We start from the raw sequence: 24,313 nt of genomic DNA on the forward strand, positions 1-24,313 counted from the left end.
AAATCACTTGTCCTCTTTTTGTCTTATTAGAGAAAGAAATGGAAAAATACTTCAACCTATTTGCCAACTAAACCTTATATTGGGTCACAAAGAGTCAGACACAACTGCATGACCAAACATCGACATATCTCATTAAGGCTTTTTTTTCCTGTTTTACTATTGAATGCTACTTCTGATGTCTTCTCATATTGTTCAAGTTACTAACAACTCTCAGAGATGGAAATGATTTTTAGCTGTCATTTTGTTTAACCAATGGCAATTTTTCCCCTCTGAATCATCCCTAACAAGTGACTTAGCTCAAAGACCTTCACTGGGAGCATAGTGCCTCCCCCTCCCCACGAACATTCCTGGAATGACCTCCCTTCTACATTTAGAATCTCTAATCTCCTGTAAGATTCAGTTCAAGTACAATTATAGGACAGCTAAGTGGTACAATGAATAAAGCACCAGGTCTGGACTCAAGAAAACCTGAGCTAAAATCTGACCTCAGATAGCTTCAGTTACCTCATCTGGAAAATGAGCTGGAAAAGGAAATGGTAAACCACTCCTGTGTCTTTACTAAGAAAACCACAAATGGGACCACAAAAAGTTGGATTCAATTGAAAATGACACAACAAGGGGCAACTAGATGGTGCAGTAGATAGAACACCAGCCCTGGAGTCAGGAGGACCTGAGTTCAAATGTGACCTTATACACTTAATTAATTACCTAGCTGTGTGGCCTTGGGCACACCATTGCCTTGCAAAAAAAAAAAAAGTGATATAAGTTCAATTTATCTTGTCTATTAGCTTGTATGCATATAGCTGTTTTCATGTTGCCTCCTCCATAAGACTGTAACTTCTACATGATTAGAGACTGTTACTTTGTATCCCCAGCACAAATCCTACTCACAGTAAATATTTAATAAGTGTTTAAGACTGGTGCACCAATTGCTTCTTGTTAAAGAGACAGTATCAAGAGCGATGAAGAAAGATCTCCAGCATATTGAAGGAAATCCTGTAGAAGGACATGAACAAGAGGTTTAAAAAGATTAGGAATGAGCATGAACTGATGCTGAGTGAGACGAGCAGAACCAGAAAAACGTTGTACACCCTAACAGCACCATGGGAGCGATGATCAACCTTAATGAACTCGCTCATTCCATCAGGGCAACAACCAGGTACAATTTGGGGCTATCTGAGATGGGGAATACCATCTGCATCCAGACAAAGAATTGTGGAGTTTAAAGAAAGACCAAAGACTATTACCTTTAATTTTTAAAAAAATTATCTTATTATGTACTTTATGTTTCTTCCTTAAGGATATGATTTCTCCCTCATCACATTCAACTTAGATCAATGCATACCATGGAAACAATGTAAAGCCTAACAGAATGTCTTCTGTGGGGGGTGGGGGGGAGGGAAGCGAGATTAGGGGAAAAAATTATAAAATTCAAAATAAATAAAATCTTTCTAAAAAAATTAGGAATAAATATTGCCATGTGAACCACAAAAGAAGTACGCAAATAGATGACATCAGTGCTAGTGAAGCATCATGTATCCCTGTATATACTATTAGGCACTGTGGGAGATACTGTTAGGAAACCAATGTGCATTATGTGAGGAAAATAAAATGGTATGTATGCAGACATACATACATATATACATGAATACATATGGTATATATATATATGCATCATGTATCCATGTATATACTATTAGGCACTGTGGGAGATACTATTAGGAAACCAATGTGCATTATGTGAGGAAAATAATATGGTATGCATACACACATACATATATACATATGCACATATATATACATGCATGCACATAATTAGATAGCGAGATAGAGAGAGAGGTAGATTAGATACATATATATAGATATAGGCGTAGATGTAGAGGTAGAGATAGGGATAGAGATAGATAGAGATAGAGATAGAGATAGAGATAGAGATAGAGATAGAGATAGAGATAGAGATAGATATAGATATATAGATATAGATGATATAGATATGTAAGAGCCTGGTTGGTTGAGAAAGACAGAGAAGTTTAGGCTTGGTGCAATATTCAATTAGAGATGGGAAATGAGGGACGAGGAGGTAGAATAAAAAGAGTACATTTGCCATCAATAGTTCTGAGTTTTGGTTTGAGAATTATAACTTTGGATAAATTATTTAATCTCAGTGGGTTTAGATTAGATGACCCCTAACATTCCTTCCACCCACACTCACAATTTAGATACCATCCTTCATTCATTATTTGCTCTCAGCCCCGAATAGCAATCAGTTCTACTTTCACAGAAACAGTATCTCTGTTCTATGTTCGTTCCCTTTTCTCTGACACTGCCACCATCCCAGTACAGGCCCTCATCACTTCACACTGGACTATTATAAAACCCTGCCAGCTGGTCGCCTAGTCTACACCAATGTATCTTTCAACCAGCTGTCAACGATTTTCCTAACACACAGTTCTAACCATATCACTCCCCCTATTCATTAAGCTCCAGTGTCCTCCTATTATCACCTGGATCAAATATGAAATCTTTCCTTTGGCTTGTAAAGGCCTTCATAACTTAGATGTTTCCTATCTTTTCAGCCTTCTTACACATAATTCCCTACTATGTACTCTGAGATCCAGGAGCACTGACCTCCTTGCTGTTCCTTGATAGTCTCGCTAGATAGTTCATCTCCAAACTCAATGCTTTAACTTACTCATCATCTTCCCCTCCTACTTTCCCTGGTTTCTTAATCTTAGTATCCTTGCTCAGGGACCATCTTATATTTCACATGTATGTATGTATGTACAAGCATGTGTATACATATATGTTTGTGTATTAACACATACATAAACACAAACGTGTGTGTGTGTGATTATATATAGTTGCTCTCATATTGTCTACCTCATTGAACTCTGAGCTCCTTGAAATCAGGAACTTTTTTTATTTTTTAATTGGATTGATATTATCAGGGAGATTGTATCTCCCAATGTCTGGCATATACTTAATAAACATTGGTTGATTGATCTATACAATTAATATGGTCTAACTTTGAGCCCTAACATTTGCATTGACTACTCACTATTGTTATGACTAATATGATATCTTTAAAACACTTTCACTAATTTCTGAGCCAATTTGGTCACTATTTCTTTTTTCCCACCAATCTGTCTTCTAGTGAAAATATTCATCTTTTTAAAATTTCTTTTATCTTGTTTCTATTTCCCATGGATACTTTTAGACTAAGTTTCTTTATAATCTTTAGACTACTTAATCTCAGTTTCTTTTTTTAATCTCATAACTTTTTAATGCTAATTTCATTTCTTCCTCTAATTAATGTATTGTGTTAGTTATTTTGCCACAAAAGTCTTATTTTTCTGTTGGTTTTATATGATTATAATTTTCTTCTGATATTTTTGCTTTTATTTTTCCTTTTAGCCCTTGATAATTTTGTGTCTGAATTCTTCTTGTTTCTTCCTTCTCATTCCCATCTTCCTTAATTTTTCACTTACTAAACCCATGCCTAGGATTCCCTCCATATTTTCCTTCAGAGCTTGGCTTGTGTTAACTCCTGTATGATTTTTTTTTCTGATCCTCCAAAATACTGGTGCTTTCCCCAAAAAAATCTATACTTTGTTTGATAGGTAGATTGTGCAAGAAACCCAGGTTTAAATCATGGTTCTGCCACATGATATACCCACTGGTAATCCTCTTACCCTCATTTAATCTTTAGTTTTCTCATCTATAAAATAGACTTACAATATAGACTAGATAAGAGGATGACACTTTATTTGTTTTCTTTTGTTTTTGGGGGGGTTTTTTTGGGTTTTTCGAGGCAAATGGGGTTGAGTGGCTTGCCCAAGGCCACATAGCTAGGTAATTAAATGTCTGAGGCTGGATTTGAACTTACACACTCCTAACTCCAGGGCCGGTGCTCTATCCACTGAGTCACCCAGCTGCCAGGATGACACTTTAGAAACCTTAAAGTACTGCCTAAATTTTGAGACCTCTTCAGAGATAACATGCATATAGTGCTTTGCAATTACAAAGTGCTCTAAATAGGCTGCTAGTTGGTACTATAGAATGAACACTGGAATTAGAGACAGGAAGATCTGAGTTCAGATGTGGTCACTTTGTTGCTTGATGACTATAAAAAAAAATTTGACACAGTGTTGTTGCTTTTGTTCAGTTGTTTAGTTGTCTCCAATTCTTTCTGATCCCATGGACCATAGTATACCAGGTCTTCTGATCTGTATTATCTCTCAAAATATGTCCATATTCATGCTCACTGTTTCCATGACACTATCTATTCACCTCATCCTCTGCTCTTCCCTTTTTCTTTTACCTTCAATTTTTCCAACATCAGGATCTTTACCAGTGACCCCCAAAAGGGATCCAAAATATTTAAGTTTCAGCTTCATTATTTGACCTTTAAGTGAATAACCTGAATCAATTTCTTCAAGTATCAACTAATTAGTCTGACACCCTTGCTGTCCAACAAATTCTCAAATAAACCTTGACTGATAGATACATATTATGGGAAAATGGCAATGAGCTCAGTCCTTAAGAGCATGTATAGCATACTTAACTGATGCAACCCCCAACTTGAACATTGTAGCATGCACATTCTTAAATATTAATATTATAGTAAAGACAAGTAGTCTCTTTGACTGGACATAGAGTCAGAACTGAGGAGAATTCAGATGGTTTCTCCACTCTAGCATTTATCTTCCTTGGCTCTATGAACAGGTCAAGGGGTCAAGGACTAAGACTATGGTGGAAAGAAATGCCTCCAGCCTTTATATTTTTCTACTATGGGAAGACTTTTCAGAACTTGGAGTACTCCACTGGAGAATCTAGGGTCACCTCCATATGATGATGATGATGCAATTGGATTTTGGATCATCTGTAAGGGATGTTCAGTGATTATTTGATGATCTATTTGTATAGGAATTAGAGCTGGCTACAACAGATCCATAAAAATATCTAGTTCAATTATCTCAATTTGCAGTTAAAAAAGCTGAGGCCCAGAAAGGAGAAATGACTTGTACAAGATCTGCCAGTAGTAAATAGCTGAGCTAGCCTTTGAGTTTAAGTCCTCTGACTTCAAATTCAATAGTTTTTGAGTCACAGTTCTACTTCTTTCCTCTTCTAAATATGCATTTTTTTTAACATGGAGCAAGAGAGCAGGGGACAGAGCCTGAAACTCAAGTAAACTTTTTGAAGAACCTGTGAGATTCTAAATTGAACAGAATAGAGAAAGGAGATGAAGGATTTACTAAGAATAACAAGGGTTGCTGGGAGGGAGGAAAGAAAAAACAGTCTAATAACAAGAATTTGGGGCTTGCTTTTCTTAGCTTCTCCCTGGGAACCTGAGATAAGGAAGGAGGAGGCCCACAGATAAACAGACCTCCAGGAAACCTAGGAGTAGAGGTGGGGGAAGGGTGGGGGGGTCCCTTTCTAGAATCAGAAATTGTAGGGGAAAGAGCTTGTAAGGGTGTTTTCTCAGAAAACTCAACACACAGAAAAAAATGGAGAAGAGATAGAGATAGGAGAGAAAGATGCAGACATAGGAACCATGAGATTGAGAAAAAGACATTTAGGGGAAAAAAGAACGCCCAATTCAGGACTTTAGCATCATGGAACAGAACTATCTGGTCCGGGGAGAAGAAATTTAAGGCACTGTGAGTAAAAAATGAAAGAAGTATCTTGTGAACTAGGAGACTAGTAGGGTAAGAAGATAGGAGAGGGGAAATGTTCTTAAGTAGTATGAATGGAGGGAAAGTACACAGGAATTTTAATAAGAAACTGAAACATTTTGTGAAAGCATTGTCAGAAGACTCAGCTGTGTGGTGAGAAAAGACCTTGTATCTTAAGAGGAACCTTGTTTTTCTCCCCCATTTCCTAAACCAGCTCCTCCCTCCTCCCACACCCACTCAGGGAGGGTGGAGACCAGAAGAAGTAGAGAGTAACACTATTCTAGGACAAACCAGAAGCAAAATGGAGACTGTCTGGACCCAGCAGGTAAGGGACTGTCCCTCTATCTTCTCTTCAGATTCCCATTCTGTTCTTTTTCCCCTTTTGCCTCTTCTCCTCTGCCCTTTTCCTTCCTTTTCTCTTTCAATCTTCCTCAATCCAGAGACTCTTCAATCCCTCCTCCACAATTTCCCAAGGCAAGATAGACAGACTGATAGCTTCCCTCTCTTCGTGTTCATCTAGGTTTGGGCCTAAGTTGACTCAGAATCCTAACAAAATCCTGTCTGTCCCTTGGAGTTGTTATGGAGAAGAAATAAAAGCAGCTTGGTAATAGTGAAGAGAGTATTGGACTAGGAGTCAGGCTACTGAGGCAAATAACTTCTTTTCTCAAGCTCAGTTGCTTCGTCTTTAAACAAAAGGAATGATCTCATTTTCACCACTCTTTTTTCTCTATATATTCTGAAATTCTCTCTCCTCAAACAACCCTCCCATTCTTTTTAGCATTGTTACATTTCCCAACTTAAGTTTTAAGCCATATAGATTTTGGTGAGTAAAAGGGGAGGGAAAGTTACCTCTTTCATATGAAGTTGTTCTGACCCCAATATTTCCCTTATTTTTCTTTCTGTATCCAACTCACTGATGAGCTCTTTTTAATAGTCATTTCCTAAGTGCCTATAATATCCAAGTCTTTCACTATTGCTTCTTCTCTGTCTCTTCCCTCTTTCTTGGTCCCATCCCTTATCCTCCATTATGTCCATCTATCTTTGTATCTTTTTTATTTGATCCTGGTGTCTTTTAAATTTGAATTTTGTCCACAGGGACCTAGAGAAGAATGGAGTAACCGCAGGACCTTGCTGGGACTGGGGCTGATAAGTGTCCTGCTACTCAGCCTGCTCATAGCCTTTTCTGTACTCCTGTTCTATACCTTCTACACCTGTGGACCTGGTATGCAAGATACTGAACCCTTTAACCCTCTACCCATCCTGACCCCCATTCTCTTTCTCCCTGTTCTGAAGATATCGGCTCCCAGTTCTCCTGACTTCCATTGCAATGGCTTGATAATCTCTCAGTCATTCTCCTTACCAAGGATTCCTAACCATTGTCACTCTATTAGTCCCCTAAATTTGTCCTGGCTCCCAAAGCCCAGTCATCCAATCATCTGTGTGATCTTATTCATAATCTCAGATTTAGTACCTGCCTCTTCAGATGAGACTGGGGAGGGAGTCTCTATAGCCCTATATCTTTCCCATCAATTATCCTATATCCACAGGCCCCTGTGAGCACCCTGTGTGTCTGGAGCTTGTGGCAAGTTATTTGACCACTAGAAATGCCAGCGCCCTGCCCTGTATAGACTTCTTCAGTTTTGTCTGTGGGAACTTGTCCTCTGGGTGGACCAATGATTCCAGGAGCGTACTTCAAGTTCTTAAAGAGAAGAACCAGAATCGACTCCGGAGGATATTGGGTAAATGGAATGAAGGACAGGATATGCATATGTCAGTTTTGTGACAGGGCTTGTGTGATGGGGTAATTATGGGAGAATTGCCTCAGACTATGTTTAAGAATATAAATGAGTGACCGTCACTGAGGCTTCCAACCCTAGTTTTCTAATATTCAAATCTCAGGTCTCGCAGTTTCTTTTTCTCTTATTATCTCCTGCCAGTTTTCCTCTCTTTATGAGATCCTCAGCTCAACCAATTTCTACCTCTCACCTTTTGCCTGTATATTTATAATTTCTTCATTTTTTGGATCTCCAACTACATTCTATTGCCTTGGTTCCCTCTCCACTCTTCCATCTATCTTAGCTTTCCCAGTTTTTCCCCTCTTTCCCAATTCTTCCACCCTTACTTATTCCTTCCTAAAACTCCCTTCTATTTCTAAATTTTCCCTTCTTCCAAATCTTCCTTTTCTGCCACCTGAAGTCATTGAACATATACTTTATGCCAGGCAGGAAGGGTTAGTGGATGATATAAGTATAGAAGGATTGATTGAATTAGAAATGAGAAATGAGAACTGTTAACCACCAACAGTTTTCATAAATGAGATAATACATGTAAAAGCTCTGCAAACTTTGAAGTCCTATTCAAATACTGCCTATTATTATACCATAGTAATTAGAAGACTACAGGCAAAGATAGTGGGAAGCAATGACTTTGACTGGAATTTGTGGTGATCCTCCCCTTCTCTCATCCTTTTATTCTTCCTCTTCTCTCGTTTCTCACCACCTCTCTCTTTCCAGTATCCTCAACTCATCTAATGTCTTGCTCATTCCATCTCCATCTTTTCTCTCATTTTCCATCCCTTTCTGCTTTTCATCTCCTCCACTACTTAAGTCTTCTAGTCTACTTTTCTCTCTGCCCCATTTTCTGGACTACCAGTCTACCTCAATTCCTTCTTTCATGTCACTTCTTTTTAATTTTCCCACCAGTTGTGCCAGGCTTTCATTTCCTTCCTTCTCTGCCTCTTCATTTACTTTATCTTTTTTTTGTCTCTGTTTCTTTTTTCTTTTGTCTCTTCTTTCACCCACATTCTCTATGCTCATTCATCTCTTCCAATTTTTTTTATCTCTTTACTCCCTCATGTCTCCCTACTTTTAGAAGCCTCAGTTCCCTGGTCTCCTGGCTCTGCAGAGGAGAAGACTGTGAGATTCTATAAAGCCTGTATGGATACAGAAGCAATTGATGCTTCAGGGGCAGAGCCCCTCACACAGGTCATTGAAGAGGTGAGACCTTAAGACAGCAGGTGCTTGTATCTGCGGAACACAAATGTCTTTTTTTTTCTACTCAGAACTGACATTCACCCAAAACATAAATGGCAGTGTGTGTGTGTGTGTGTGTGTGGTGTGTGTGTGTGTGTGTGTGTGTGTGTGTGTAGACCTTGAGGCCCCAGAAGGGAGTTGAAGGTGGCAGGGATCTATGCCATAATTAGAACTTGGAGGAGCAATGAGGAAAAAAGGAGTTGAACACTGAAAGAGTCAGAAATAGTCTGGATGATGAATGTCAATCACCCTTAGTTCTATCTCCTTTGCCATAGCTGGGAGGCTGGAATATCACAGGTAACTGGACACTCCCTGACTTTAACCACACTTTGAAGTTGTTAATGAGTCAGTATGGCAGTTTCCCATTCTTCAAAGCTTACCTGAGACCTCAATCAAGACCTCCACACATGCCTGTCATTCAGGTGAGTCTCATATGGCAACCTCAGACTTGCCTGTGTTCATCACTCCCATCACTCCTTACCTGTCAACTGAGGAGAAGAGGAAGGAGATTTTTGTGGGGAGGGGAGCAAGAATAAATGGGCAATGGGAGGAGCCTTATTTGAAGTATTCTGGAAGTCAGAGAGTTCTAAGGATAGGGAATGGGACGGGCAATATAATATAAAGGATTCTTGGAGTAAAAATCTCTCTGTTTTCCCTCTTCAGAATCCAGAGTAACCTTAGTTTTTAATCAGTTAATGAGTATTTATGAACATCATGTTTTAGCCCTTTGATAAAATACAAAGTATTCATGAATATACAAAAAAAAAAAAACCCTATGCTTTGACTGGAACCTCAAGAAGTTTCCAGAGCAATGTGAATTGCAAGACGATTGTGAAAAAAATAGTAAATAATATGAAATGTTGCATAGTTGCTAAATTGCATAGAATAGACAGAGAGTGTTATGACATAGTAGAAAGAACTTTGAATTTAAAATTATACCTGAGTTCAAATGCCATTTCTGCTCTGCACTGTTTGTGTGACCTTGAGCAAGTGTGTCCTTGATTTTATCATTAATAAAATTAAAATGTTAGACTAAATAATAAATTTAGGATTAGAAGGGAATCCAGAGCCCATTTATTCTCACTCCTTCATTTTACAGTTGAGGAAACTGAGGCCTGGGGGTGTTAAGTGACTTGCCCAAGGTCACAGTACTAACTCGTAAGAAAATGGAGGTAACAGACAGAGATTATTTAAAACCAAAAGGAATAGAATAGTAGGTAGGAGGAGGGTAGTTTGTTCTTTTTCTTTTCCTTCTAAATATAGGAAGACTTCTGGATGTTTCAAGCTAAAGAATGAGTTAGTGAAGAGGGTTGAAGATGTTAGAGTCAGAGTATAAATGTAGGAGCCAGAACTCTTAGAATGGAATGAAGGATATAGTGGGTAGGATAAATACAAAATATTGGAAAGAAAGTTGAACTTGGAGTCAGAAAGCTTGGACTCAAATTCCAGTTCCAAGAGTAATTTCTTATATAACTTTGGGTCCATCAAAACTTCAGTGAGTCTCAGGTAACTCAATTGTAAAGTGAGAATAACAATACTTATGTCACCCTACTTTATGGGATTGTTCTGATGAAAATAATCTGTGAATCTTAGTTTTTGATAAATGTGAGTTGCTAGTATTATCTTTGGAGAGAAGGTGGAACATCTTTCCTATTGAATTGCCTCTCCAAATTCCCTGGTTCAGAGAACAAACCCCAAACTTCATTGCCCCATTTCTGTCTTGTCTCTTTTCTCTACTTCCAAATAACCAACCAATATAGGCTCTTCCCTGTATCAACTTTTTTTCCCTAGTACACTACTGTCTCCCCCACATCTATCTCCTTTTTCCTTTCCTCCCTTCCCATACACCCCATTTCTCTCTAGTGTTTCTTGTGTCCAGATTGTGCAACCGGAGTTTCAGATACCTTTTCGACCTGATCAGAAGAACTACCTTGAGGTATGGAAGTATTTGGGGGGCATATGTGGGGGGGATCCTAGCTTAGGCACATAAGTGATGGAAGTTATGACAGGAACATGTCCAAAACTGTTTCTCATCCCCAGATATTGAGGGCATACCTGTCATACCTAAAACAACTAGGAACCTTCCTGGGGGGAGACCAAATGGTTCTGTTGGAGCATGTCTCTGTATCCATAAGCATAAGTTCAAATCTCTTGGCTGCAAAATCCCTGGACCAGAGGAAGAGAGAGGGCAAACTCTTCCAAGAGACTACCATTGCCCAGCTGCAGGTACCTGGGTACTGGAACAATAATATTAGAAATAGCATATCTCTACACTTTGGTTCTCTCTCTTTCACCAAGGTCTTCTAAATAATACATATAATTTCCTTCAAAATCTTCTTTCCTTTAGTCTTCTCCCCTTAATTAGCTCATCCCATAGCAGCTTTAATTTCCCTTGCCCAGTCTGTTGCTATCCCTTCCATAGTTCCTCAAGAGTCTCTTATAGTGCCCTGAGTTCAGTACCTTTTCTTCATTACATAAGTTCAAAATAGAAACCTCCTCAAGATCAGTCCTTCTCTTCCTATCCTTAATGCCTTCTCTGTGTCCCTCAAGGAAGTGGCCCCTTCCATTGATTGGCTGTCTTGTTTGCGAGCAATATTCTCCCCAATGACCCTCAACTCCTCTCAGTCCGTCATGGTTGATGACTTGGAATACATACGAGGCATGTCCCAGGTGATAGGACAGATCACCAGGTATGTACTAAGTGACCTTGAGCAAAAACATGTTATAGGAACAAGGAGAAATCTAGGAGAAATAGGAGAGAATTTTGAATACAAAAAAAAAGGGAAAGGATAGATGAAGTTGGCAGAGGATGTGAACAATAAAGGGGAGGGACGAGCATCATGTAAGTTCATGAGAAATAGGATTAAGTATGGTCAGTTTAACATTGGAGAACTGGGGAGACACAAATGATATGGGTACTTAGGTGTTAGGTATAAAAATAATAGCTAGCATGAATTCAAGGCTTTAAGGGTTGTAAAATGTTTTACATACATTATCTCAATTGATCTTCATGCAGCCTTTTTAGGTAGGGATGATAGATTTACATGACAGATATAAAAAGATTGGGTGGGAGGAACCTGGGGTAAACAGCTTTAGGAAGTCTACCTTTTATCAATTTAGCACTAATGGGTAATATATGGGCAGCTAGGTGGTAAAATGGATCCTGCTCTGGGGTCTGAGTTCAAATCTAACCTCAAAAGCCATGTGACCCTGGGCAAGTCACTTAACCCTGTTTGCCTCAGTTTATTAATTTGTGAAATGAGTTGGAGAAAGAAATGACAAGCCACTTCAGTATTTCTGCTAAGAAAACCCCAAATGGGGTCATTAAAGAGTATATCGTGACTGAAACAACTGAATAGCAGCAACAAAGAGGAATATGCTGGGGAGGGTGATGATGTGAGGGTAGGACTGAAGAAATTCTAGAATCAGGCTATCTGCCTTCACTGTCACTTCTGTTGCTACTACCTGAGAATTCTGGAGTTCCTTCCAGGCACTGTTCTTAGGGAAGTAACTGTCTCCTCTCTCCAATAATTCCTCATTTTCATATATTATCCAGAGTGACACAGATCATTTATGCCAGTCTTAAAGGCACTACAAACAATTCAATCCAGGTTTGGGACTATATTAAGAGACTGAATAGCCTCAAGTTGGCAGAGATCAAAAACTTGTGAAATAACAAAGGAATATTACTTAGAAAGTACACAAGATCCCATATTTAGAGTTGGAAGGAATCCTAGAAGTCATTTATGTAATCCAATCCCTTCATTTTATAGATTGAGAAAGTAAGGCCTAGAGAGGATCACTGGAATTCAAACTCAAGTCTTGTGATGAAATACAGCATTATTTCCACTGTACTGTATCCACCCTGGACTGTGTTATCTGATTCTGGCCTACTTGCTGATTCCTACATACCTTTTCCCTTCATTACCCCTTACTCCCAGATCCCCATTCTGGAGCATGATGAAATACATTCTGCCATTGTTCTTGGAAAAGATATGCCAAACTATTGCCCAGTAGCCCCTCAACTTGGGACCAAAATGTTCCTCAGATCAACATTTTTCTAAGGGTGCTGTCTCCTTTATCAGAATGCTAGTCCTTTGAGGAAAGAAATTGTTCTCCCTTTTATCTTTTTATCTCCTGCTTTTAGTATAGGCTATATGTACCTTTAGCACATAGATTCTCAATACACGCTTTTTTATTCTTTCATTCATTCACTCATTCATTCCAGCCTATATCTTACCTGCTTAGACTCATTTTCTCCCTGATAATGTAAAAAATTTTATCTTCTCTATTCAACCAACCCTAGCCTTGCCTCTTTTTTTCTTAACATTTTCCCAGATTGAATCCCCCCCCCCCCCAAGCTTCTCTGCTCATCCAGGAAAAAAACAGATAACTATAGTATTCCTTATGTGGATCATGGCTCTAGATGAGCCACAGACTTAGAACTAATTTTGTTGTATATAGGAAGGACAGTACAATCTGGTTCTCCCAGTGGGATAGTAGAGAAAATTTGTATTTAAAGTCTGACAGACTTTGCTTGAAGTCTTATCTCTGATATTTATTATCTGTGGGCCCTAAGGCAAGTCTCTTAACCTCACCATACCTCACTTTCCTCAAGGAGTCAGAACAGATAATCTCTAACATCCCTTTGGGTTCTAACATTTAGATGTTTTGTCCTTCATTCTCGAAGAAGACCATGACATCAGAGAGGTGATGCCATGAAAAGCAACTGGATTGGATTTGAGTGAGGAGGGGGTGCTGTGCTAAGTCACCAGTCTCACTTTCTCCTCCAGGGTCATCTGGGTGGAATGACCAGATATGAATCAGGATGACTGGAGATAGCCTTGGATGTGAGGCAATCAGGCTTAAGTGATTTGCCCAAGGTCACACAGCTAGTAAGTGTCTGAGGTTGGATTTGAATTCAGGGCCTCCTCACTTCAAGGCTAGTGTTCTAGCAACTGCACTGTCTAGCTGACCTAGACGTTTTATGAGTCTGTTGAAGGCATCACTCCCTCTCTTTTCTGTTCTTTCTTTCCTACCAGGATATCTAGGTTCCTCCCTGTTTCTGATTTATTTTTGCACTTGCTAACTGCTCTAGGCCATCATTCTAATGTTAGTACAGGTCTTGATTTCCATATTTAAACAGTCATTTATAATCATCCTGACCACTCAGACTAAGGAGATATTTAGTTTGCTCCTAGATTATCCATATGCCCCCTTTATTCTATATTTTTCTTGAGTATTGTGTTGCTGTTCAGCTGTTTCAATTGTATCTGACTCTTAGTTATTAATGGGATTTTCTTGGCAAAGATATTGGAGTGATTTGCCATTTCCTTCTTCAACTCATTTTACAGATGAGTAAACAGATACACAAGGTTAAGTGACTTGTCTAGGATCACACTAAGTTTTTAGGATCAGTTTTGAAGATGAGTCTTCCTGACTCCACTTGACCATTTACCTGTTCTTGTGTTTTCTTTTTCCAGAAGCTACCTTCAAAGCCACATGATCCTAGGGCTGGTCTCAACACTCATCCCTGCCTTAGACAGTAACTTCCAGAATGCACAGAGGAATCTGAGACAGAGACTTCAGGAACTGGCAGGACAACCTCCTTCTGTGAGGAAACTTGATATACCCCCTCTCTCTGGGTTGGTGAGGGTGGGATTTGCAAACTACTTAGCAGGAGAACATGCTGAAATTAGAAGGAAAAAAAGAAAAAGTCAAGTTGAAGAAAGAACCTCCAGTGATCCTATGTGATCCTATCAATAATCCTACAGTGATTAAAAGACTTCATTTTATTGCAAACAATAGTTAGAGACTGAAGTCATCACAGAGCTAGGCAGTCCCTGAGTCCCTTATTCCAAGCCTGGGTTTACTCCACAGCTAGTAAGCAATGAAAGATCCTGAATGGAAGGGGTCAGGATATTTCTTACCACCATCAATGGAAATAAACAGGTCAGAAAATACCAGTAGTGGGGCAGCTAGATGGCGCAGTGGATAGAGCAACAGCCCTGGAGTCAGGAGTACCTGAGTTCAAATCTGACCTCAGACACTTAATAATTACCTAGCTGTGTGGCCTTGGGCAAGCCACTTAACCCCATTTGCCTTGCAAAAACCTAAAAAGAAAATAATAATAGTATATGCATTTCTATAGGAGTTGTTGCTTTATAAAGTTCTTATAAGGTAGGCAGTGTAGTTATCATTATTTATAATTAGTAGATTGATATTCAAAAAGCAAATGATTTCCTTATCCTTACATAGCTGATAAGACTCAAACCTCAGTCTTTCTATTTCAACTTGTGTTCCTTTCCTTATGTTGAACTACCTCAAAACAGGTGTTTACTGGGCATAATAGAATTTATCTGAGAGTCTAGGGCCACATGAAGGAAGAGAAACCACCAGGTGTGAACTTTTATTGAGAATCACCAGACTTTTTTTTCCCCACCCCTGTGCTGGTCTGTGCTTCTCCAGTCTCAGCTTGATTAGATTTAAAATACTAAAACCAATGAGATCAGATAGCTCTTCCCTATGATTCTGAAGTTGTCTGCATAGTTACAAATCATTTTATGGCATAGAAACTTTTCCCAAAGCTTAGTCATTAGTTTTAGACATTCAGAGTTAGACATTAGTTATTAAATTAGGAGGTCAATGAGAAATCGGGTTTCATATTGACACATCATTCACTTTGAGCATCCCAATTTTAAAAGTTCACTAATTTGCTCCATATTGTGAGACAGCATGGTTGAGTAGATCAGTGATTGGATTTGAAAGTTCTAGGTTCAAGTTCCACATCTGACATTTGTGGCTAAGATATATTTGAATTCTAGTTTATTCATTTGCAAAATGCAAAATGAATACCCATAATACCTACCTTCATTGAGATAGGGACTTGGTCTGTAAGTAAAAGGAAGTTATGTAAATGTCAGATATCATTAACTTCCAGTTCCAAAGTGTTTATGGTGGATATCCTGATTCATATAATAGAAGTTTGTTAAATGCATTCATGCATGGTTTATTGAAGTGTGACATATACTGTAAATTGTGTGTGTTGGGGGGGTGCTCTTTCTTCCCTGAGATTTCCAAGGTTTTATGGTCATCAATGTTACCACTATGTCAGTGTGGCCAACAAGAACACAGTGAAAACTCTACAATTTACCTGAAAACATTTTCTTTGGGATATTAATGAATTAGTTCTCCCCTTTTGTAGAAGTCCTTTACATTTGCTACAGAAGAATAGATATTTGTGTGAGGTGAGAAGCAGATTGTCTCTATAACTATATTCCTACTCTGATATTCCTGGCCAAAGGTATAATACATCTAAGAAACAAGTGACTCATGCCACAAAACCTGATTTTGATTACATGAAATCAAAAGACTTTTGCAAGAAGAAAATGAAACTAGGAAAAGAAGGGAAGCTATCAAATGGGGAGAAAGTCTTTGCATCAGAAATTTCAATAAAGGTCTAAAATATAAACTATTTGGTAACATAAGACTAAACCATTCCTGCAGTGGACTAGAAGTCAAAGGAGATAAATAGATCTCAGAGGAGCTGGAGACCCATGAATGTCCAAGCATGAAATTCATCCATTTAAATTTACTTGTTGGGAAAATTTTTTTTTTTTAATTTACTTATTGGTCCTTCAAAAGGAATACCATGTTGGAAAGTTTTTGTTGTTATTCTTGTTTTTAAGGAAGTGAATGTCAGTATCAATATTCACTAATTCTAAGCTCTTACTATACCTGATGTTGATGCCATCTATTGAAAGGATCATCTCACAGAGACACTGCAATCCTATATTCAAATTCAAACTCTGATACTTGTTAGCTACATGAATCTGAGTGAATCTTTTGATTTCTCAGGGCCTTAATCTCTTCATCTTTAAAAAGAGAAGTGATAATACTTGAACTGACTACCTCACAAGGTTATTATAAGAAAAGCAATTTATAGACTATGGAAATGTAAGTTTACCATGTTTTCTGGGATTTGGGTGGGAAGGACCATACAGAAGGAGTCATTACTTCCTCTTTACTTCACAGGCATTCAACATTCCTCGGTGGAAGAAATGCATTGAGGAGACAGGGACCTTCTTTGAGCCTACACTGGGAGCAATGTTTGTTCAGGAAACCTTCAGCCATGGCAGCAGAGATGCTGTATGACAGGCTTCTTCTACAATCCACTTGATTCAATCCATTTCCTTCTTTCCCTAGCCCAACTTCTTCCAGAATTTTTTTTTATTGAATCCCTCAACACATATTTGAATCAATCAGATGGTTGAATGGAGGGGCAGCAATGGAAAAGCAAACTGTTTGTTATTGTTTTAAGATAAGGAGGATTTCAGAATATTTGAAGGTAAAAAGGAAATGGACTATGTGAATGAAGAGACTGAAGACATTGTCTAGGGAGAGCATCAGCATGGCAGCAAGATTTCTTGAGGGATGAGGAAATAGGGAGGAAAAAGAATTCATAAAATGTTCACTAGAATTCTTTAAAAAAAAGGGAATGACTTCTTGAAAAAAATGTCACTGTATTTATTGACATTGTCCTCTTGTTTCTTTGTGTTCTCTTTTTTTGTATGCTCAGTGTTATTGGATTGTATTTCATCCATTAAGCAAGATATTCCATAATAGCAAGGACCTTATTTCTTATATCAAATAGCACAGTCCCTGAGGGTAGAGATCATATCTATTGGGCAGCTAGATAATACAGTGGAAAGAGCACTGGCCTTGGAGTCAGAAGGACTTGAATTCAAATTCAGCCCTCAGACACTTAATAACTACCTAGCTGTATGACCTTGGGTAAGTCACTTAACCCCATTGCCTTACAAATAGCCAAAAAAAAAGAGATCATATCTATTGTGTACCTCACTTTCTCCTTTTCACTGCCATAGAAAGTAGAGAAGTGAACCTTGGGGTACACCATCAGGAGACTAATACATTTTCTTTACTTTCTATCTTTTTTCCCAAACTCCCCCTACCATTTACCAAATGTTCCTGATAACTCTAGTAACCCAAGCTTCACAACCTTCAGCACATTCAAACTCCCAGGAAGTCCTTCCCCAGTTAAAGACCCCAGAAATAGAACTTAGGGATTTATGCTTATTTCATTTGATTCAATTCCTTTCCACCAATTACCAGGCCACTCAACTTTTCTCTGAGATCCAAAATGCCTTGAGCAGACACCTGATAAGACTTCCCTGGATGGATGAAGGAAGTCAGAGAGAAGTCCAGGTCAAGGTATGTCATAGAGAAGGATGGTAAAGGTATTGGAATGGAGACTGGGGAATGTAGGACAGGATATTACTGAGGATGGAGATATTGTACTAGTGACAAGAAGGATAAAGTGACTAGAGGAGTTGTTCAGATACAGTTCCCAGACACACAAGCAAATTTATAGTCAATAAACATTCAGTGTCACTTGCTAAGTACTGAAGATACAAAGAAAGGCAAAAAGACAGCCCCTTCCCTTAGAGAGTTCACAATCTAATGGGGATCAGTAAGCAGTGTGAAAAGTGACATATACACACTAGACTTAGGAAAAGTATCTACCTTATGATATTGAATTCCAATCCAATATTTGACACCTTATCATGTTTTCCAGTTATCCCAGATAAAAGTAGAAATGGGGGCCTCAGAGAAGATATTGAAACCTGATCCTGTCAAACAAGACTACCATAATGTGAGTAACTCTGACCCCTACCCTTATCCCCAATTCTGATTGCTTTTCCCTGTCTTTGCCCATCCCCACCCCCATTCCTTGTGCCTTCCCTGGAAGCCTTCCCATTATTCTCAGTCCCTTCCTGCCCCCTCCCTTCTATTACTTTTTTTCCTAACTTTTTCTTTATCCTAAATCTCCCTGATTTCCCTGCAAAAGTCTTTCCTACTTCTCTCATACAGTCTAATGTTTTCCTTCCCTTCTACCACCTCTTATTGTCAAAGTGCTATTAAAAGATATATAATGTATACAAAGAGAGAGAAGCAGGTCTCCTTTAATAATAATATATATGTGTATTTAAATACATTTAATGTGTATATATATTTCATATAGTTTCCTTTGCAATTCTCGATATTTTATGTGTTTAAAAACCAATTTTCTGAGAATATGTTCCTCCAGATTGTCAAAGGGGACTATGCCACAGTGGAAAAAAAAAAGATTAGGAAGCTTGCTCTATACCATGGAATATGTTTTTTAGGTTTTTTTTTTTTTGCAAGGCAAATGGGGTTAAGTGGCTTGCCCAAGGCCACACAACTTGGTAATTGTTAAGTGTCTGAGACCAGATTTGAACCCAGGTACTCCTGACTCCAAGGCCGGTGCTTTATCCACTATGCCACCTAGCTGCCCCTATACCATGGAATATTAAAGCAAAATGAGGTGGCAGAGGAACATGAAACCCTTTTTAGGTTTTATATCTAGTTGTGAGTGTACTTTTTAAAAAACTGGACCTAAGTATGTTTGGTTTCTATATTATTGTGTCAGAAGCTTTGTGAACTTTTCTATGGAAGAGACCACCAGTCCTTGGAAGGCTATCAGACTATATATCTGCTGCAGTCTGGTTGTTTCTATGGGCAGCATGCTGTTTGTGCATCAGTGTGTGTGTCTCAGTATTGCCTTACCTTCCCAGATCAAATTTGGCCCCAGTTTCCTTCAGACATTCCTGAGTTGTTCCAGATCCCTCCGAGAAAGGACCATGAGAAGCTTTCTGGGGCCTCCCCACAGTCACAGGTACAAACAAGAGATAGTGAATCAGAGAAACCTTTATCTTGGATGCTAGGGAGAGAAACTTGGAAATTTATGCAAACAAGAACAAGGTAGAATGTCCAGGAGTTGTTTGAGGCTAACTCCCTGGACCTTGGATATTAAGGGAAGGATGTGGCTAATTGTATATGGCTTGGAGCTTCATCTCTGCTCCTCTTCTTACAGTTGGAAGGTACCCCCTTGGGAGGTCAATGCCTATTACTCCATGTCTGATAATGTGGTTGTTTTTCCTGCTGGCCTCCTACAGCCTCCATTATTCTACCCTGATTATCCAAGGTATGGCGTCATTTGGCTGGATCAGAAAGGTAAAAGGATGGTTGTTGGGAAGGACAGGAGTCCTTGAGGGAGATAAGAAAAGGAGGGAAGGAAGGTCTTGAGAGAAGAAGGAAGGAGGGTTGTAGATAAGAGTCACAGGTCTTGTGGTGGAGTATGGAGCCAATGGAAAGATTAAACATTTGGAGAAGGTCTTTCTCCCTAACCATACCCTCTTTCTCTTAGTGCTGTGAACTTTGGAGCTGCAGGCAGTATGATGGCCCATGAATTAATGCATATCATCAACCAGTACTGTGGGTAACAGATGGGTACGGGGGGGGGGGGGGGGATGGAAATTCTGAATATGAGTTGGGGATTTCCAAAACAACGGAAGAGCGCTAAGGATCTGAAGTAGTAGGGAACATTAATGAATCAGGGCATTAGGGCAAGGAGTTGATGGTGAATAGGAAAATTTGTCACACTCCCCCTTATACACTACCTCCTCTTCAACCACTATATACACAATATCCTCAGTAGGACAATGGCTATTTTAACTTGAGCAGGTAAATGCCATGCATGGGTTGGGGGAATAAGTCAGTCAAAAAACATTTATTAAATGCTTACTACATGCTAGGCACCATTTTAAATACTGGAGAGACAAAGGTAGATGATAGTCCTCCCTCTTAAGGGAGGACTTCAATCTATTGAAGAGGGGCTTTGCTGTCACCAAGAACATTTTATTGTTGGAAAAGTAGCATTGGAGGGCAGAAGATAATAGTTCAGCTTTGGATAGGAAAGAAAAGAATCCAGCCCTCTCATGCATGGAATTTGGGAGATAAGACAGGACAGAGGCACCACATGGTGGTTAGGGCTAGAGTGAATCAAAGTTTAGTGACAAGATCATTATAGAAAGAAATCCTGGCCAATCTAAAAAAAAAAGGTTAGTCCCATGAGGACAACCCTTGGGTTGTCAGCACCTTGCAGCAAATCCCCATTCTCCCAATTCTAATTACATGCCTGGTCCCAAGTATTGATTGGGACCTCCCCTACCTGCTCACTTTTTTCAGATACACTTATTAAGATTTTCCTCTACTTACTACAGTGGTCCCAGGAGGCTGCCCAGCCTGTGATATCCCCACCCTGCATGGGGAGCTACTCTGCTTGCAACAACACTATGAGTCCCTGTCACTGCCAGCGGGGAGTACATTCAATAGCTCCCACACCCTTTTGGAGAATGCTGCTGATACAGGTGCACTGGTTATTGCAATGCAGGTAATTGTGCTCTTATACCTGTGAAGGGAACTCCAGCAGGATTCCAAAGATGTCGATCTCTAGAGTTAGAAGGGACTTCAGAAGTTATTTTGTAGAGCTCTCTTAGTGACTTAAGAGAAGTCTGAATGACTTAAAGTTATGTCCCTCAATTTCAGAGGCAGCTTTGAACCAAGGTATTCTGACTCCAAGCTTGTTCTCTTTTTAGTTTTTTGGGGGTTTTTTTTTGGCAAGGCAAATGGGGGTTAAGTGGCTTGCCCAAGGCCACACAGCTAGGTAATTTTTAAGTGTCTGAGATCGGATTTGAACCCAGGTACTCCTGACTCCAAGGCCGGTGCCTTATCCACTATGCCACCTAGCCACCTAGCCGCCCCCAAGCTTGTTCTCTTTAAAATACACTACATTGGGGCAGCTAGGTGGCACAGTGGATAAAGCACCGGCCCTGGAGTCGGGAGTACCTGGGTTCAAATCCGGTCTCAGATACTTAACAATTACCTAGCTGTGTGGCCTTGGGCAAGCCACTTAACCCCATTTGCCTTGCAAAAAAACAAAACAAAACTAAAATACACTACATTGCCCTCAGGTTCTTATCTCTCCACTGTCTATAAAATCCCTCCTTGAGTACACCCTTCCCATCCTCATTGAATCTGATGCCATTTTAGGCAATTCTTCCTATTTCCCACTGCACATCTAAGTTCACCCAAGCCTCCAGTGCTACCTATCTCCTCAGCCTCCTTTTCCAAACAAACTCTAAGTCCTGTCTTTCTTGACCTTAATTAATGCCTTAACTTCTATTCTCTAGGTTTGAGGATAGCAGGAAAGGTAAGAGTAAATTCTCGAGCAGAGAAATTTAGGTTGTACATGAAGGGGTATATTCACAAGGTATATTCATAGAGATATGGGGAAGTCAAAACCCAAATCAGAAAGCACGGATCTGGAATCTGATGACCTTGAATTTAAAATTGGTTACTTAACTTACTACCTCTGGGCCTCAATTTCTTAAATAAGGACATTGGCTCTTTTTTTAATCAGTTTTGGTTAAAGGTCTAGATAAAATGTTTGTTCAACATACAGATGACACAAAGTTGAGATAACTAACACTAGATGTAGTTGGGACTCAAAAATCTCTTATGGTAGAATAATAGGCTGACCAATAAGACAGAATTTAATAAGGGCAAATTTCTTACATCTGAATTCATAAAATCTACTTCACAGATACAAGATGGAGTAAAAATCATGGTTAGATAGCGATGAAAATTACATGGGAACTTCAATGAACTCTATAGTCTAATGATTAATATGAATCAATAGAGTGTTATGGAGGTCAAACAAGTGAATATGATTTTGAAGTGCATAATGTCTGGGTCTATATTCTGTTCTGGTCAAACCAAATTAGTAGTATTGTGCCAATTGCTAGACACCATTTTTCTAAGAAAGGCACTGATACCTGGGGAGAGTGGTTAAGAGTCATCAGATCATGCCATATAATGATCAATTAAAAGAACAGGGGACAGTAAGCCTGGAGAAGACTGGGAGGAGAGAGTGTGGTAGTAGGAGAAGATGACAATTGTTTTCTTGAATTTTAAGAGGTCTCATATGAAAGTGGGAATTATACTTTTTCTACTCGCCCACATTGGGTGGGTGGAGCTAAAGAATGATGGAGGAAAGGCACAACTGGGAAAACCTAGGTTAAGGAACAGCTTTCTATTCAGAGTTTATACAAAAGCAGAATAGGGAGGTAGTGGATTCCCATTGGTCTGGTATATTGTAAAGTTAGCACTCTGGTTTAAGTATGACTAGAGGACATTTGAGTTCTCTTCTATCTCTAAGACTCTCCACCCTCTAATTTTCATGATCCTATTTTTTCTTCCCACCATCATCATCATCATCACCCTCAGGCATACAGGAAGTGGCAACAGAAGCATACTGGAGAGACCATCCTTCCTAGATTAGGCCTCAGCCCCTATCAACTCTTCTATCAAAGCTATGCTCAGGTGAAGGAGCTGGACCTATACCCAACACAGACACCTCCCTACTCTGCCCAACTAAAATTCCCTAGTTCTAAAAACCCCACCTCAAAACGCCTTTCCCAGATGCTTCCCTTGCCTGGAATCTTTCTTACTGAATGTTTCTCAGAACTCCTAACCTAGATTCTTCCTAAGATTTATGCTCTGACTCCCGCTGCCATAACCTTTCTTTTGTAAATCAGGGTCCTCACTACCTCAAAATTAATCCTCCTCATAGATCCCTACAGTCACTTTCATTATAAACTCTAACCCCACCACTTTTTCACTAAAATATCTCCCATTTCTTCCTCCTCTTTCTCTCATTCTGCCTTCTTCAATTCTACACACATACTACACATCTACACATACACACATAGACACATGCACACACACATATATAAATGCACATTCACAACAATAATGATGCCTTATTCATCCCAGGTGCTATAGGACATGATGCCAAGATAGTCCATTTCTCATGCCACACATTAGTGAATAGATTATTTTTTACCAAAATCACTCCACTAATCTTATTTTTTGAAATTTCTGCAGCAGACCTCAGTTACCATACAACATTCCCTTAATACTACCTCTCACCAAATCTACCTTTTTTTCCTTTTTTTTTCTTTTTTTTTTCAGTTTTTGCAAGGCAATGGAGTTAAGTGGCTTGCCCAAGGCCACATGGCTAGGTAATTATTAAGTGTCTGAGGCCGGATTTGAACTCAGGTACTCCTGACTCCAAGGCTGGTGCTCTATCCACTGTGCCACCTAGCCGCCCCTAAATCTACCTTTTTAAAAACTATTGCCATCCTCTTCTGTTATACTGTGAGTACTGATTTACTCCAATCCCTCCGCCTTTTGCCTTATCTCCTTTCTGCCCCCTAAAACATTATGTTACTAATCTTCAACCCAGTGATTACCCTACCCTTTCACTGTACCCATCTGACCCTTTAACAGACTTGCTTTGCATATCATCTTAACCTGGCTGACTTCTCCTTCCTCCCAGGTTATGTGTGGCAGTCCCAAACTTCAGAATACTCAAGACCTCCATAGCCCTCCTATCCTTCGAGTCCATGGACCACTCAGCAATACCCCAACCTTTGCCAGATACTTCAACTGCCCCAGGGGTACCCCTATGAACCCTGGTAACCACTGTCAACTCTGGTGATCTATCTTAGGATGCTGTCTAGTTATGAATCAAGCATTAAATTATGAGGACTAAGGCATCCCCTACCTTCCTACTTCTAGAAATAAAGAAGGGTTCTGTTCTCTCTCCTTACTGTCTTTCCCTATTTTGTGCTCTGTGTCCAAAATCCAGGATAGGAAAAA

At 39.4% G+C, this 24,313-nt stretch overlaps 1 protein-coding gene across 7 annotated transcripts; it reads left to right on the plus strand.

Moving 5' to 3' along the window:
* The first annotated feature begins 5,449 nt into the window (after window positions 1-5,449).
* On the plus strand, window positions 5,450-24,266 carry KEL (Kell metallo-endopeptidase (Kell blood group)). 7 transcript variants are annotated; one of them, XM_074193515.1, is made up of 19 exons: window positions 5,450-5,660; window positions 5,890-6,000; window positions 6,771-6,897; window positions 7,223-7,414; window positions 8,547-8,671; window positions 8,983-9,129; window positions 10,587-10,643; window positions 10,748-10,933; window positions 11,258-11,397; window positions 14,191-14,320; window positions 16,742-16,855; window positions 17,840-17,938; window positions 18,303-18,380; window positions 19,324-19,424; window positions 19,623-19,733; window positions 19,956-20,023; window positions 20,812-20,981; window positions 22,877-22,972; window positions 23,991-24,265. In XM_074193515.1, the coding sequence occupies exons 2-19, from the start codon at window positions 5,977-5,979 to the stop codon at window positions 24,150-24,152; spliced, it is 2,127 nt and encodes a 708-aa protein (XP_074049616.1). In that variant the 5' UTR covers window positions 5,450-5,660; window positions 5,890-5,976; the 3' UTR covers window positions 24,153-24,265. The 7 variants fall into 7 exon arrangements, with proteins under 7 accessions (XP_074049616.1, XP_074049618.1, XP_074049619.1 ...); XM_074193517.1 differs by lacking the exon at window positions 22,877-22,972 and having other exon boundaries at window positions 23,991-24,266; XM_074193518.1 differs by lacking the exon at window positions 10,748-10,933 and having other exon boundaries at window positions 23,991-24,266.
* The last annotated feature ends 47 nt before the right edge of the window (window positions 24,267-24,313 follow it).

Source organism: Macrotis lagotis, chromosome 7 (genome assembly GCF_037893015.1).
Source record: "Macrotis lagotis isolate mMagLag1 chromosome 7, bilby.v1.9.chrom.fasta, whole genome shotgun sequence".
Taxonomy (NCBI): domain Eukaryota; kingdom Metazoa; phylum Chordata; class Mammalia; order Peramelemorphia; family Peramelidae; genus Macrotis; species Macrotis lagotis.